This window comes from Mangifera indica, chromosome 8, assembly GCF_011075055.1.
Source record: "Mangifera indica cultivar Alphonso chromosome 8, CATAS_Mindica_2.1, whole genome shotgun sequence".
Classification (NCBI taxonomy): Eukaryota; Viridiplantae; Streptophyta; class Magnoliopsida; order Sapindales; family Anacardiaceae; genus Mangifera; species Mangifera indica.
This window is the reverse complement of record NC_058144.1, coordinates 1578800-1594336: the sequence shown is the minus strand read 5'-3', so window position 1 is coordinate 1594336 and position 15537 is coordinate 1578800. Positions and strand designations below refer to the sequence as shown.

The following is a 15537-nucleotide window of genomic DNA, read 5'->3' as shown; positions in this document are numbered from 1 at the left end:
ATGAAGGGTAATTTTGGTATTTAAAAAAAATAGGGTGTTTTTATTAGGAATAGGGAATTTGGGTATTTTTGCATAGAAATAGTGAAATTGGACATTTTTGGTTAATGGAGGGGTAATTTGGCCATTTATTATAATTTCCCTTATATTTATATTTAATTTTTTTAAAATAAAATTTATTTGACAAGTGTTTAGTCAATCGATTAACCAATTTTTTTGGTAATTCTACTTTTTCAAATGAAAATGAATATTAAAAAAGTGATTGGTTGGCAGACCAAACATCAAACCGAACATTTAATAAAAAAATTTTCATTTTTAAAAGATGTTTTTGTTAGTTGATTATCTAAACATCAAACCAAATAATTTTTATTTTTAAAAAGAAATGAAATATAAATGTAATTATAAATATATATTAAATAAAAAGATGGATAAATATGTATATGAGATTGAAAAAATGGTTAAAATAATTAATATTTCTTAATTTTTTATAAACACCGATATATTATAATGTAATTGAATATTATTTTATATTTAATTATTTAATTATATAATAATACGTTATTATTTACCTATAAAATTATCTGCAAAAATTAAATATATAGCACTTCTCTTTCCAAAAACTACCTTCCCCATTACATGGATCACATTGGTCAAACCTTCTCAATGAGACTTTTTCAGTTTCTCACTTGGGGATTACTGGTAGGGCTGGACTCGAGCTGAGCTAGCTCGAGTTTGAGCTCGGCTAGGCCCGGTTTGAGCCCGAAACAAGTCAGGCTCTGCTCGGCTCGATCAAGCTCGAGCTGGCTCGGTAAATTTTTTTAAAATTTTTTTTATACAAAACGACGTCGTTTTGATCTATATATATACAAAACGATATCGTTTTAATATGAAAAATGAGTCGAGCCGAGCCGAACTCAAGCCGCCCATAAATAAACCTAGCCAAGCCTGAGCTGGCTGCGAGCCGAGCTCAGCTCGGCTCGAATCCAGCCCTAATTACTGGTCAGCCCTGTAACATGCTAAAACTAATAAAAGTTAGTAACTTACCAACCCAGATATTATCTCAAGCAACACATTTAAGGGCTGGACATGATAAGGATGCTCGAATAATCCGAGATCGACTTAAGATAAACAATTTAAAATTTAAACTTAATTAAAAATAATTTACTTGCAGATTTAATCTGAATTAACTTAAAAAAAAAAAAAAACATCTTCAATTTAAATTAGAGTAAAAAAGTTGTCTATTGTCTCATTAATGAATGATTAATATTATGTGTATTAAATTTTGAATACTTAATTAAATAATTAAATGATAGGCCAAATGACTATTTCCCATCCAAAGTTTGATGCAAACTTAATTTCTCATTTGCTAACTATCGAAAAACTCAAATACCGAGTCATCTGTTAAATTTTACTGTTATTGTCATCCGTAAAATTTATCGTGTTTTCTTTTTTAAGTTTAAAAATTTAACAATTTTTCTCTATTTAAAGTTTGAAAAATAAACATTTTTCTTCTAGGGTTTCCAACCACCATTATCGACAATCAGAGACAATGATGGTCGAGTTCTCTCTTCTTGCCAACTTCTCTCTCCATCTTGGTCCATCTATAACCATCATCAACTGACAAAACTAATAGTAACATAAACATTTAATAAGCAGATGAATATTTGAGTTTCTGATAATTAACAAATAAGAAATTGAGTTTATATCAAACCTTGGGTTGGAAATAGTCATTTGGCCTAAATGATATAATTATGCGATAATGTTATATTATTCTTAATTTAAAATTATATAATTAAAATATTAGTTAAATATTTAATTAAATACTTAAAAAAAATACGGTGTTTAGTTTATTCTTAGTGAATTATAAATGCATTGCACATTATTTTCTTTACAAAGTTTACCTTTCTGCAATCAATAATCAATTGCAGGCAAAGACTGATCAAATTAGCTTCAAGCCTTCAACTTGGCGGGCCCAAAGATGAGACTGTGGTCCATTGAACCTTCAATTTCAAAGCAAGTTCTCTCTTCCAATCTTTTTTTTTTTTCCTGGTGCAGGCTCCTCATGTTTGTCGATTTTCTGCACAAACACCACCACTATTCTTCAGCGGTCAAATTTTCACATGAATCCTGCCATGTTTTGAGCTTTTTATGACATCTGGTCAATGAATCTTTCTTTATTTCTTAACATTGGGTTTGGTTGCTTCCAAGTAATTAACCAAGACAAAAGCGAAAATATCAATTAACCCATGAAAGCTACATTGACATAGAAAATAGAAGTTTCGATATCTATATACACGTCTCTTGCCCAATTTACAAGGCAAAAATAATTGGAGGATTTGGGATCCTGTCCCACCTACGTTTTAAAATTGTAGTTGGGTAAAATGTTGTCCATCTTAGTGTAGCTGTCCACAGAAGTTATCCAACTATTGGTGTATTAATTTCTTGTAGCAGCATATATGAATGTGTAATGGTGGAAGATGCAAGGAGTTTGGCCCCTGAAGTGGATATAATCTGGCTGTCTTCATTTACTTGTAATGAAAATGTAAGCATATATAATAATTAGGCAAAGACTTGCTGCTTTTCAGTTGGTTCGTCTGGCACTTTCAGGTCTATTAAGAACGCAGCAGAATTAGTGGACTATAATCAAACTTCTAATTATACTCTAGAATAATGAACGGAAATTTAATCTTCTTTGCTCATCATCACAATTATTTTTGTAGACAATGAACAGCAGCATTGATCCCTTTATTCAGAAATACCAGAGCTGAATTTGTCTCTTTTCTTTTTTAGCTTTGAGTACTGAGTCAGTAAGTTGATCATTTTGTCGGAAGCATTAAAGAGCCTAGCGTTAGACTTGACTCACAGTCATACAGACCACCAGAAAGCAGTAAAATATGGTCATAGAGAACAATCTGTTTGCAGATTTTGTGCCATAGATCTTAGTTGGTTCTTGTAGGCAGGCCTTCTAAAGAGAGATTTTGTAAGTGTGAAATACTACTTAATTATTTATCAAACTAGGCTAGTTCTTGTCTGGTTTTTTTCTGGTTGAATCTGCTTTAAGTTCAATACTGAATAAGGAGAGTACAATATTGTATACACAATGGAAAATATATCATACAGAAAATACCACAAAAGTGGCAAAACTCAACCATATTTTACATGTCAAAAACCACATAACAAGAGTAGTCTAATTCTAGAGATCAACCTTTCTCTTACTGCACTTGTGCTCCTGAATACCCTGGCTCGAAATATTAAGTGCCACGCTGCAATTCATGGTCACCGTAACATGCATTTTAAAGACATTCAAAATATTCGCCTTTCCACCAACTCTCGTGTAGCTTACCACAGGCAGAAGGCCAGAGACATAATCAGATTGCAAATTCGGGCTGGACAACAACCGGTCGGTGATGATATCCACTGTGAGATTCATGCGCAAAGTTTCTTGGGCCTTGGCGTAGCCGGGTGGCCCTCTGGCTTCACCTACAAACATGCCATGGTAATAAAGGCTCGTGGTGGTGTTACTGTATCTGTATGAAGCTACGTTTGGATTTTTCACTGAAATGTCTGCTATAAATGACATGTTGAACCCAGGCTCCGGAATCCTACCACTAATTAGTTTAAGCTGAGTGACTGTAAAGCTGTTCAATTTTAATTCGGGTTCCTTCATACCGAACACTGTCGAGAGTAGAATAACTGTCACTAATGCTAGGATGAGCAATAAAGCTGTGATGCAACCACAACATTTGACATATTTTCTGCGGCGGACTTTCTTTACACTTAACGCCCTCGCCGCATCGACGTCGCTACTCAGTCGGTCCGTGGCCGGAGCTAGTGGCCATACATGCTCTCTTTGTTCCATGGCTAGAGACCAGATAGACTCGGAGAAAAGTTTTTTAATTAGGAGTTGTTGGGAATTTGGAAGGACGTGATATTGCTGACTCCTGGTATCTGGTTTTATAGTGCTTAATTGTTTGGTACTGTTAATGAAGTCTAATGCCAGCTATTGTTGACCATTCAGCAATGCTAAGAGTATTTAGATTTGAGTATTCAGAAGGCCAAAGGGTTATTTCCCACCCAAGGAATGGTGTTTTTTCAAGTTTCCTTTCTTAATTTTAAAAATTTTATTTATCTATCTGTAACAGATTAAAATTAACGGTTTTAAAGATAAAATTATCATTTTATCTGTATTATTAAAAATAAACTTAAATTTTATTTTTTTATTTTTTCTCCTAAACCCTAAAAACTAACAATTTTCTCTAACCTAAGTTTTAAAAAATTATATTTTCCCCTTCAAGATTTCAATTTTCAGAGTTAGTTTTTTGGTGTCATTTCTTCCTCTCCGACGACCTCCAGGTGACTCCTCTTCCTCTCCAGAGCGGCCTCCTTTCGATGGTTATCCTGGGAACTGTGGTCGACGAAGACCACTTGTCTTCGTCCAGAGACAAAGATGAGGTCTTCGTCGATGATGAAGACTCCTTGTCGATGATGAGTCTTCATCGTCGACGAAGACGATTCGATGACCGTGCCCAAGATAATCGCCGAAAGGAGGCTACACCGGAGAGGAAGAGGAGTCCCCTGGAGGTCGTCGGAGAGGAAGAAATGACGTCGGAAAACTAACTCTGAAAAATTAAAAACCCTAAGAGGGAAAATGCTGTTTTTTAAAACTTTAATGAGAAAAAATTGTTAGTTTTCAAAATTTTAGGGGGGAAAATGAGATAAATTTTTTAGAAGTTAGAGTTCTGTTAATTTTAACAGCTCATGGGTGGATAAATGATATTTTTAAAGTTAATTAAGAGAAACTCAACAAAAGTGCATACTTTGGCTGGGAAATAGTCGTTTGGCCTATTCAGAATATTTAGTACTATGATTATACTCTCATGAATTCCCTCGGCGTCACGTTGAAGTGGGTTGGTGTCCCGAACAAAATGCTAAAGACTATAATAAGCAGCCAGGAGCGGCCGTGTTAACTTCTTCTCTGAAATTTCCATTGGTGATTCTTCCTGGTCGAATTAATATTCTTAACAAACAAAATAAGAGAAGTTGTATGGTCTATAGATAGTGGGTTAAAAACAAAAACTTGGAAATGAAGACCAAAAAATACAAAATTTATTAGATGGCTTTAAAAGCCAAAAACATAAAACTTCAACGGAGATGCGGGGCTTCCATCCCAGTACCTCTCTCATGGAAGGCGCTTTACCAAGATAATATCACTGGTGCAGGTATAGGGATACAAGTTTTATTTAAAGAAATCTTTGAGGGTAGGGAGCTTGATCTCGCCTTTGTTGGAGAGAGGAATGGTGAAGTCACCAATGACAGGAAGGTCAATGGTAAGACCCAACTCCAACTCATAATCAATGTCCCAATCCCTTGCAATATCCCTTACCAAACTCGCTAGCACGCTATGTGGCACCTTTAACGGTACGTTTAGCATTGTCTTCCCATTTGCTTTCAGTGAGCCAGGGTCTGGCATTTTCCCAGTTAAAATCACTCTGCTCCACACGCAGTATGTACAAAGTCATGCATTTTCCTCATTTGAAAGTATGAAATTAAAACAAGATGTATGTTTGCTGGTTTCCACATTTCCACATTTATACAGAAGATTGGAGCCATATTCCTCAACTACTTTAGAAATTGCATGAAGATATGAAAAGAGAATCTGGATTTGTCATGGGTTTTTATAGAATTTCCTATATATCATATAAGAGATCAATTGGGCAGATATCTAATCCCTACAGGTGCAAAAATTAATTGAAAATAGTAATCATATATTTAGGAAGATTATAACAATTAAGAGAAAATCCCGAATTGCAGAAGAAAACCATATTTAGAAACTTAACATGAATATTGGAAAAAGCAATGGTTCAATTGAGATCAAATGATGATGAATATGAAAACGAAAATGAAGAAATAAGAAGGAAAATAATTAATGAAAAGTGATCGAACCTGCCGTCGCTTTTGAGGATATAGGAGATCTCACAAATGGGAATTGGGTGTTTGTAGGGATTGTCGACAGAGACCTTTGCATCATATTCCACACCTTCACGGCTCACGTCGTGCAGACCAAGGCCTGTAAGGCTGGCCTCTGGCTTCTTCATGTTTGCCACCTTCTCTGAAACATAGTTCTTTGCATTCTCCACCAACTTAGACATTTTACAAAGACAGAAAAACACCAAGACGTCAGAGATTTAGATTTCATTATTCAATCATAATAATTATATAAATATATATTTAGCTTCAGGTGGCGTTTTCTCTATTTTTAGCTTCCATATTTTCAGATAAATTGTTGGTAAATGTAACCAAGTATACTTTCACGAGAAAATCTAGAATAACCAAGTGATAATTTGTGTAAAATACATAATTACTGTTTAAATCCAAACATAAAGAAAATTGTTCATACGATTAGGAAAATAGTGAGGGAACTTGTATCATATTACCATGGTGTTGGATGCTGATAAGCACGTTGCATTATTTTCTAGTAGTCCTACCTGAACTCTGCTAGTTTTAATTTCGTAGTGGATTCTGTTTACCCTTTAAGTAATTTATTTATTGGAATTACCAAAATATGTAAAGAGACATTTAGTAAAATATGCAGTTAGAAAGTCGTGACATTTTTTTTGTCTCCTCAAATCCGCAGCCAAATTATGCAAAAGTTCCAAATTCCCTTGCTTTAAGGTGAAAAACTGTATGAACTCGTATTCAATTTCAACTCAGCAAAATCAATGACTCAATGCTTCTGTGCAAGTTCGTCAAAAGAAAATTCTCAACTCTAAGTGCGCGCTTGACATAGAGAAAGGAAGTGGGCGATATAATGATTCAGACACATATAAGGTTTTACACCTATTGAAGCTTTGAACTCTAACCTTTCACAAAAAATCATTTCATTTTATCATTCAAACTAATTTTTGTAGTCTACTTTATACGATAGTTGATATTAGTATTCATTAATTGATTCTGAATATTGTTCTTATAACATATTTTATACAGATTTAAAATTACGTATATTAAAGAATGACAAAACAATTTCATAATGAGCATCAAAACTATTTTGTAATATGGGGGTTCTACTTTGCAACAAAATACAAATGTATAGATTGATAAACTCAACTTCCTTATTGGTCCATTTGCAAAGAAGTTCACACTAAATTACATGGTAAGAAAGAAAGTAATCAAGCATATATAAAACTAATGCACAGACAAGTGAATGAGTGAGACTATTAATTAATTAGAACCTAGCAAGGAATTGCATTTGCTTGAGAAGAGGTGTTAGGGTTTCCATTAATTTCTCACAGGGATGGTTGTGAATTCCCTCATAAGTTGTCACCACGATGCTCGTGTCTTTTGATAGCCTCTGCACCTGCTTTTTAACGTTGCATGTGTGATGTGTGCAGCGGTAATAGCTCCTTTTGTACATGTTCATAAACACAAACAAACGTAAGTAATATGCTAATATAAGGTGCAAAGAAAAGTGCTTTGAGAAATTGATGTTAGATTGAGCTAATTGCAGATAAACTATTCATCACATTGCATGTTGATTCAACAACCAGAGATTCAAAGACGATCCTGGGAGAGTTTCTATACAATCAATTTCTAAATACAAGATTATATTCTTTGATCCTAATTAATGGGCATAATGATGAATTTAATTCTTACAATTTGATGATCATATGTACCCCTACCTAGAATTGAAACTGTTTGGTACCCAACTTTCAATTCTAAAGTTTATCCAAAATCGATCAACTTTGGTAGGTTATGATTTCAGTTTTTGTGGAATTAATAGATTTTGATTCTAATTCCACCATCTAAGGAATCAAAATCAATTTGAAAATTAAATTCAGGACCATATTTAGTGTACCACTTTTTTATTTCTTCAACAAAATGATGTTTTGTTATTGCTATAGAAAAGAATCCAAGCAACCATCGGTCAACACTTCCAAACTTCTCATACCTTGCACACGATTTGGAATTTTCGACTGATTAGAACATCTAACCTAGATTTCTTGACCTTATCTCATAATCTCAGTTTTTATGCTTCAAAAGAAATTTGTTATGCTAAAGTACACTTTTTTCAAGAAGAAAAAAATTGTAGGTAAACAGTACTAGGTTCTCTGACCTAAAATCAAAATCAAATAGGTAGGTTTAAGATAAGAACTTATTTATTTAGGTTTTGATTCTAAAAACCTAAGAACTGATCAATCTAGTTTTCGTTTTTTAAATAGGATACTCAAACCCGCTCACTTATACTAGTTAATGTTCATCCATTTTTACGTTGAAGAAATCATGAAAATTCAAGAAACCAAAAACAACTAACTACATTACATATGTATCTCTTGTGTATGAAAAATAAAACATATTTTGTGATAGGGGCTTATAACAATTCCTCTTTAAAGTTAAGTAATAATGGTACCAATATAATCGATTTCTTTATCATGTAAAGTTTATAATAGATTATGTCTAATTATATATCCTTCTACTTTTTTTTTTCAATTTTTAGATATATAAATATTAATTATAATTTATATAATAAATTATAAAAATTAAATAAAACCTAAATTTTAATAATTAAATACTTAAAAAATGAAAAAAAAATAAGGGATATAAAATCTTTATTAAATAAAGTTTCAAATTCTTTTCAACTTCTAATTCTCCGAATTATATTTTTAAAAATTAAAAAAATAAATATATGATTAGACCAAGGGCATTATATTCTTGATATTGGTAAAGTAATCAATATTTGGATGTATATGTTAGTTTCCTAAATTCTTGGGTGAATTGTACTTTTCTCAAACTTGAGGAGCGCATTGTTGGAAAGCCGATAGGGTTTGGGAGGATCATCAGCTGACCCGAAAAGGACTTGACAATTTTAATCTTGTAATCCTTATGGAAGCCTGAGTGTGGAGGGCTCATGGCATATTTACAAAGCTCGACATCAAAGGACGTGTCTGTAAAAACCAAACTGTATGACACTTGAAGAAGAAAACGAATAACAGTTAGCATAATCACGGTGGATAATGGCGACTACTCAGTCCAAACCCTAAAAGTGTCACGCTATTTTTCTCCGAGTTTAAATGCAAATCTTATTGATATGCAAGAAATAGATTCTGCCTTCTGTCCTTCATGATTGAATTCATAAGAATGAAGAAAACTATGTTTTTTTCTTTACCTGGGATATGTGCTATTCTTCACAGCTTTCTGTCCATATTTTCTCCACCTGTAACCATCATCAAGGATATCATCAGCACTCCTAGTCTGAAACGCAAACCTTGGCCGGCTGGCTTTTTTCACTCTGCTGCTTTTCCTCTTATTCTCCTTATATCCCTTTTCTTCCTCACTTCGATTCTCAGCCATGATGCAGCTACTTTCCATCATCAGACCGTTCTCACACACCCCTGATTGCCCAGAAAAGATGGTAGCCCAGTCAATGTCCGGAAGTATTTGAGGTTCAAGAGGAGGATGCAGTGACGAAGATGGAAGCGAAGGCGTGAATAGATAGGGAGAATTAGGGTTAAGCGGAGGCAATGGTGGCGGTGTTGATGGAATTGAGAATTCATGGCTTTCCATTGTGGCGCTTTACAAAACGATATTGAAAGAGGAACTGAAAATGCTGGACAATGGAAGGTTTTAAAGCGAGAAGAAGGTGTGTTGGAAGGTAGAAGAGGTTGGGCAGACCCACAAAAGAGAGAGAGGGAGGTTGATGGAGTTTGAAAGGAGATTTATTACGAGACTGTGTCATATTTCTATGTATTACACCCAATGTAAACCCAACTAAATCTCACCTACTTCTGTTCAACTTCCCTTGAGCCAAAAGAGGCGTGCCCAACATGCATCGTTATCACCAATGTGCTTCAAGCAAATGCTATTAGAGCCTCATCATTCTATTAATTTCAATATTAGCGATTTTAATCCATATGATGCTGTTCACCAAACAATACAGTACCGACTAAATTTTGACCAGTCCCAGATCTTTCATTGAATTTTATTACAGAACACCCAAACTTTGGTGAAAGAGATGTTTTTCATCTTTTGAGTGTGAAAATTTTATTTTTTGCCCATCTGATATCTAATTTTATTAATGAAAATTGTTACTGATAAAGGCAGGAAGATCATTTTTTTCCTTTATTTTCTTTCTTTCACCTCTCTTCTTTAAAAATCAATTCTTGATTTTTGTCATTCTTTCACCTCCATCCGTCCAGGAAGCTTGAAAAAGGAATGTTTTTTTTTCTTTAATGGTTGAACTCAATTCGATCATATGTAACATTAATCATATCCAACTATCAACACCAATAACCCGCGACTTCATTTCACTTGAGTAGAAGTTCTAACATTTTTATCTTAACACTCTTTTTTTATCACTCATCATCGTATATCTCTTTTTTGTTTTTTGTTTTTTATATATCATTTTTGAAGATAAATTCCTTTCTTTCTCTTTCTTCTTATCTCATTCTCTCTTATCTCTCTATTCGTCATTTTTTAAGCCAATGTAAAATAACTTTTTCACCCTTTCGCTTGACATCTTTATTAATAGAAGTAGACGAGGAATAAAAAAAACTGAACTTACAAACTTAAAGGTGAACAATATTATAACAGCAAAGATGAAGCGGGCAATAGTGATTCAGCCTATTTTATTTATTAAAAATTGTTTCTTTTAAATGTCGTCGTGGTGACCATTAAGTAGATTATGACAGATTGAAAATTAAGAACGCATAGAATTGGGAAAACATTTTATTATCAGAAGAAAGTCGATTCAACTTTTTCGGAAACTCAGAGTCTACCGAGCAAATTATTACAATACAAGATCATTATATAAATAAATGTTAGAAATAATTTCAAATAAATGATATAATAATCAAATATTACGTCAATGTGTACAAAAACATTTATATAAATGAAAGGAAATCTGAGATAAAAATCACCGACAGATAGGATTTCAAACTTAAATAAGTTTCCTCGTCGGAGCTCAACAGCAGAGTCTAAACAGATATGAAAAAACGTATAATCAGGATCTTTGCCATAAACAGCAACAAATAACTTGTAATCTCGATCATCAAAACCAATTAAAAAAGAAACATGAATTAATGCATTTCCTCTGTTTTTGAGGCCTGCCCGGGAGAAGTTGGGAATCAATTCAAACCCCACAGTCTGAACACATACGTTGTTTAGAAGCCTGGGAAACTCCTGAGTAGCTCACCTACAAGGACTTCCTAGAATTGTTTTCTTCTTCAATTGGAAAAGTAACATCTTAAAGCAGCACGGTAACAAATAAAAATGACTAAATCATCCGTCAAATTGAGAAAAATAAAAATTTGAAAGTTTTTGAAGTAGAACAGACATGGGTAAACAGTTCCAGATGCAACAGGTTCAAAATTCTGTTTAGAGATAATAATTTCGATTCGAATTTAAAGGTCTCAACTCTCTTCAACTCTGATCAAGAGAAAATTGTCTAATAGAAATAGGAAAAAAGACAAAGACGGAAATGAAAAAAATCTCCACATTTAAAAATAGAGATACATATATCCCATCCTTATTCTAATTTCATCTCCGCCTCTTTATATTAATATATTTATTTAAAATACTAACATATTTTTATAGTTTTAAATTTATTTAAGTATTTATTATATATATTAAAGTGATTAATATATAATATTTGTGACATTTAAAATAACAAATTAATTTTAATTTTACTTAATTTTGTTATTTAATATATTTATATTATATTTAAAAGATATAGAAAAGATTGTTTTTTTCCACGAATACAAAGAGGGGATGGAGAGAATTTTTCTTATTGGAAAAGGGACGGGAAATACTTGTCATCCCTATAATGAAGATGAGGATTGATATCCCCTACAAAAACGGAGACAGAGACGAAGCTTGAGATCCTCTCTCCGGCTCTCCCGTTACCATTCCTAATCCTGTTGTATAAGGCCATCCAAATACACAGTTTAGTGCCTATCAAAATTTGGAAGTTTCAAGAACCCTTATTGCAATAGGAAAGCAGTGGAGAGAAGAATTACAAATCAGAACAACGAGTTCCAAAAATTTATAGTCCCAACAAAGTTCATCTAGACCGCATAATGGTGATCAGCAGCTCACACTCTCCATGTTGGCTTGACTTTCCGTCTAGACTGTCAAAATTCATTCTGTCAAATTGCAAGAATTTAATGCAAAACAGAAACAATATGCCAATATGTGTGGCTCGAAGTCAACTAAGATATCCACATCAGCTAATGATCATCTTGTTAAGATATTCAGCTTGCTCAGGAAAATACTCCAAAAGCTCATCCTTGGTTACCCAAACAAAATCCTCACAGTTCCCAATTTTATACTTGTTGGTTGCAATCACCTGAGACTTGAAGAAGAATCGCTGGCAAAAGGAAGGAACTATGTCACAATTAAATACAAACAACTAAAATCACATTCTGAATAAAAGAGAAATTCAGCTGCTGTTTTAAAAGTATGTCACAGATATTTTGGGAAAAAATGATACTATATACATACTACTATAATTGATATACATTTATTATTACAAGCAAAAAGAATACCATGCATACATATAAATAAAGCCCTTCTTAGATGAATATATATTTTCCAGAAAATATACCTTACAAGATGGAATATCTTGCACTTTGTCAGTAGGCTGTACAACCATATGACCCATAGGAGCATTTCCAACAAAATAAGTGTGGGAAAGGTCTCCAAGGACAGATTTTAAAGCAAACTCTGCACACTGCAAACATTTGAAAAGATTATTATGAGAAGGAAAAGAAGACAAAGAAGTCGAAGCAGAAGGGGTAGGAGAAAAATCACCTTGCGCAATGTCTCCTCTGACTCGTATACTTTTTCTGGTAAATGCCAAACAGGCTTACCGTCGGAAGCTCCAAAAGAATTGCCATAGATTAGAAGATACAGTCTTCTGTCAAGTGCTCTCTGTAATGATCTTTAAAACAAATTATAGATTTCAAACACAAATCATACAAGAAGGTCGACTGTTACGTAATTCCCACACGGATGTAATTATGTAGTAACAAGATTGTGATGCAACATAAATGAAATCAGAAGCTTCAGCAAAGACTAAAGAATAGCAAGAATTTTCATCAATCTCATGAAAACACGAATATTAACTTGTCCACCACAATAAGAGACAATTTATGATAGTCATATCAAGCAACAGGTTAAAGCACCACAAAGAAATGAAGCCCCAGTTGAAAGCCACTGATGACATATACCTAAACAGTATGTCAAGTGTTTGTGGCACAACATAGCAGCTATATTATCAACCAGAAGTCAAGTTAGTCAAATAGCTAACCTACATGGGGACTTTATGCACACAAAGTATCAGAACCCATTATTAATGCTGTTCTCTGCATATTATTACATGTATTTCATTAGCTGAAAATCAATTAAACATACCCCAAAATTCATTTAATCATCTTATTCCTAATCACTATTCTCCAAATAGATCATCTTTTTATACCTGCCACTACTTTTTGGAAATATATATATATGTTGCCTTAAACAGTGTTAATAAACTTCCCCCAGTCTCCAAAAAATGCCCAGTCACAACAAAAGATGATTAATGTGCATTCAATTAGTAGCAGCATTTAGTCACAACATATCTGTTGAACCCAAGGAGGAAAGCCATATAGTGCAATATAGTTAAATAGCCATAAAAATCTTAATCTTACTTTCTATCATTCGTTTTGTCAGCTTCGGTAATCCGAGGAGCTGGAACATAGTCAATTTGGTAGTCACCTTTTCCCCTGTTATAAATTATCACACAAGAATTATTAACGACAATCAAAACTTCATCTGCACTAGTCTCTACATGCATATGTATCTGCAAAGTTTGTGATAGAGAGAGGGAGATAATGATTTCATAAATGATCCAATAAATCATGATTTAGAAATGTACTAAACATATATGCCAAAACTAAAAAATGAGGGCTATTTTAACCCAATCGCAGCCCTTATTAATACATACTATGAACACTGGATTTCATAATCTAATTTATTATTTATATTTACCCCCAGTTACATTTGCAAGCAGCAGAAGGTGAATTAAAAAAAGTTAAAGCAACAAAATCATGCTTATTTATTTGACTTAATACTAAACAATTCATATTATCTAGAGACTAGACGTCAAATTCATCTTTTTTAAACTTGACATCAGTCCTATTACCATTGTCATACACAGAATAACATTAGAATTTGAATGACACATTTGCTTAGGGGTAGAAAGAAATTTCAATAAAATTAAGCTTAGACCAAGGATAGCACAAACTTTTTATAAGTCAGATAGCTGATTCACTAAGACATATGTGAGGCTCCATCGTATATAAAACCATTATACAAAAGTTCAAATGAATAGATCTAGTAGTATAGTTAAAAGATGCTTTATGCCAACGTGGATTACTAATGAGCATTCACAACAAAGTTGAGTTTAAGACAAGACATATGCCAACATGAAAGTAATAGCTCAAGAAAATACACTCTATAAGATTAAAAACAGCAGAGAAACATACTTACCTAGAGTTAGACTTATCTAAGAATTCATCTGGATATCTGCGCCGATATTGTTGTCTCCACCGAAACCTAATACTCATGACCGCCAAACCCAAATTAGGAGAAAGAAAGAAACGTGTTTATGAGAAACCAAAATAAAATAATAAAATAATAAAAGAAAACCCTTCAAGTATTCTAATAAATCACCAACCCGGAGGAAAAAATTTTGAACCATTTGCTTTTTCCATTTAAACCTCCAATAACTATGAAACTATGATGCATTACATAAAATTTAGTTTACCAGGTTACAAATGACAAGTTATCTAATCTACTTAACTACTATTACAAATTGAAATTGAACCAAGCATTAATTAGAAATGAACACAACTGAAACACAACATCAAGTGAATTATAGGTGACCATTTTATCAGCACCAGCAAAACAGATTTCGTAAAGAAAAGAGAATGAAAGAAGAAACTCACGAGAACTCTTGGAATGCATAAACCACGGGGTCTATTTGTGGAATAACAACAGGCAATCTCTCGAACAGCACGGATGCAACGATTTTCTCAGAGTTCGTACTAAACCCTCTCTTTGCCATCAAAGGACGAACCAGCGATGTTAAGGATCGCTGCATTATGGATCTACATATGGAAACTTACAAATTAAAAATAAATAAATAGGAAAATGTATGCTGGAAAGTGGGAAAATGTACTTTTTATTTATTCTGTGAATAAAACTTCATTCGCTTTCAAAAGCCTTTCTTAAACCCTAAAAATGAATTAGCAGAGCAGAAGAGAAGAGAAGTGAAGACGAACGGAGCGAAAGTTTACCAAGGATTGGGATACCAGTGACTGGTACAGACGGTTGTTGAGTGAGGCGTTTCTCCTTTGAGTCTTTTTAAATCTAATCTAAAGCAACCGGACTTGTCGGTTCACTCTAGGCATGGCCTTAAATACCAAAAGCCACTGAAAAAAGGGAGAATCACATGCTCACCCCTTTTTGTCCCAACGACAGCATTTACGCTCGAACTTTAAAAATGAC

General features: G+C 33.5%; 4 protein-coding genes across 6 annotated transcripts; all 4 read right to left on the bottom strand.

Moving 5' to 3' along the window:
• Positions 1-3190: 3190 nt before the first annotated feature.
• LOC123222357 lies at positions 3191-3881 on the bottom strand. The gene has a single exon (XM_044645061.1). The coding sequence runs from the start codon at positions 3854-3856 to the stop codon at positions 3191-3193; it is 666 nt and encodes a 221-aa protein (XP_044500996.1). The 5' UTR covers positions 3857-3881.
• Positions 3882-5081: 1200 nt separating this feature from the next.
• LOC123224554 (late embryogenesis abundant protein Lea14-A-like) lies at positions 5082-6356 on the bottom strand. Its single transcript, XM_044648278.1, has 2 exons — positions 5941-6356; positions 5082-5486 (listed from the first exon to the last, which is right to left on the bottom strand). The coding sequence occupies exons 1-2, from the start codon at positions 6144-6146 to the stop codon at positions 5234-5236; spliced, it is 459 nt and encodes a 152-aa protein (XP_044504213.1). The 5' UTR covers positions 6147-6356; the 3' UTR covers positions 5082-5233.
• A 706-nt stretch (positions 6357-7062) lies between these two features.
• Positions 7063-9684, bottom strand: LOC123223200 (probable WRKY transcription factor 43). The gene is made up of 2 exons (XM_044646296.1): positions 9158-9684; positions 7063-7397 (listed from the first exon to the last, which is right to left on the bottom strand). Exons 1-2 carry the CDS (start codon positions 9553-9555, stop codon positions 7220-7222), a joined length of 576 nt encoding a protein of 191 aa, XP_044502231.1. The 5' UTR covers positions 9556-9684; the 3' UTR covers positions 7063-7219.
• A 2317-nt stretch (positions 9685-12001) lies between these two features.
• On the bottom strand, positions 12002-15455 carry LOC123223631 (39S ribosomal protein L46, mitochondrial). Of its 3 annotated transcripts, none has more exons than XM_044646894.1 (7): positions 15327-15455; positions 14976-15137; positions 14518-14583; positions 13677-13751; positions 12799-12928; positions 12593-12718; positions 12002-12355 (listed from the first exon to the last, which is right to left on the bottom strand). In XM_044646894.1, exons 2-7 carry the CDS (start codon positions 15128-15130, stop codon positions 12212-12214), a joined length of 696 nt encoding a protein of 231 aa, XP_044502829.1. In that variant the 5' UTR covers positions 15131-15137; positions 15327-15455; the 3' UTR covers positions 12002-12211. The 3 variants fall into 3 exon arrangements, with proteins under 3 accessions (XP_044502829.1, XP_044502831.1, XP_044502830.1); XM_044646896.1 differs by having other exon boundaries at positions 15209-15344; XM_044646895.1 differs by lacking the exon at positions 15327-15455 and having other exon boundaries at positions 14976-15290.
• Positions 15456-15537: the final 82 nt, after the last annotated feature.

Coding starts and splice junctions, on each gene's coding strand:
- LOC123224554 (XM_044648278.1), bottom strand. CDS start 6,146: ATGTCTAAGTTGGTGGAGAATGCAAAGAACTATGTTTCAGAGAAGGTG. Junction 5,487..5,940: donor ATCCTCAAAAGCGACGGCAG/GTTCGATCACTT, acceptor CGTGTGGAGCAG/AGTGATTTTAACTGGGAAAA.
- LOC123222357 (XM_044645061.1), bottom strand. CDS start 3,856: ATGGAACAAAGAGAGCATGTATGGCCACTAGCTCCGGCCACGGACCGA.
- LOC123223631 (XM_044646894.1), bottom strand. CDS start 15,130: ATGCAGCGATCCTTAACATCGCTGGTTCGTCCTTTGATGGCAAAGAGA. Junction 14,584..14,975: donor TATGCATTCCAAGAGTTCTC/GTGAGTTTCTTC, acceptor CATGAGTATTAG/GTTTCGGTGGAGACAACAAT. Junction 12,719..12,798: donor CAGAGGAGACATTGCGCAAG/GTGATTTTTCTC, acceptor AAATGTTTGCAG/TGTGCAGAGTTTGCTTTAAA.
- LOC123223200 (XM_044646296.1), bottom strand. CDS start 9,555: ATGGAAAGCCATGAATTCTCAATTCCATCAACACCGCCACCATTGCCT. Junction 7,398..9,157: donor AAGAATAGCACATATCCCAG/GTAAAGAAAAAA, acceptor CATGTACAAAAG/GAGCTATTACCGCTGCACAC.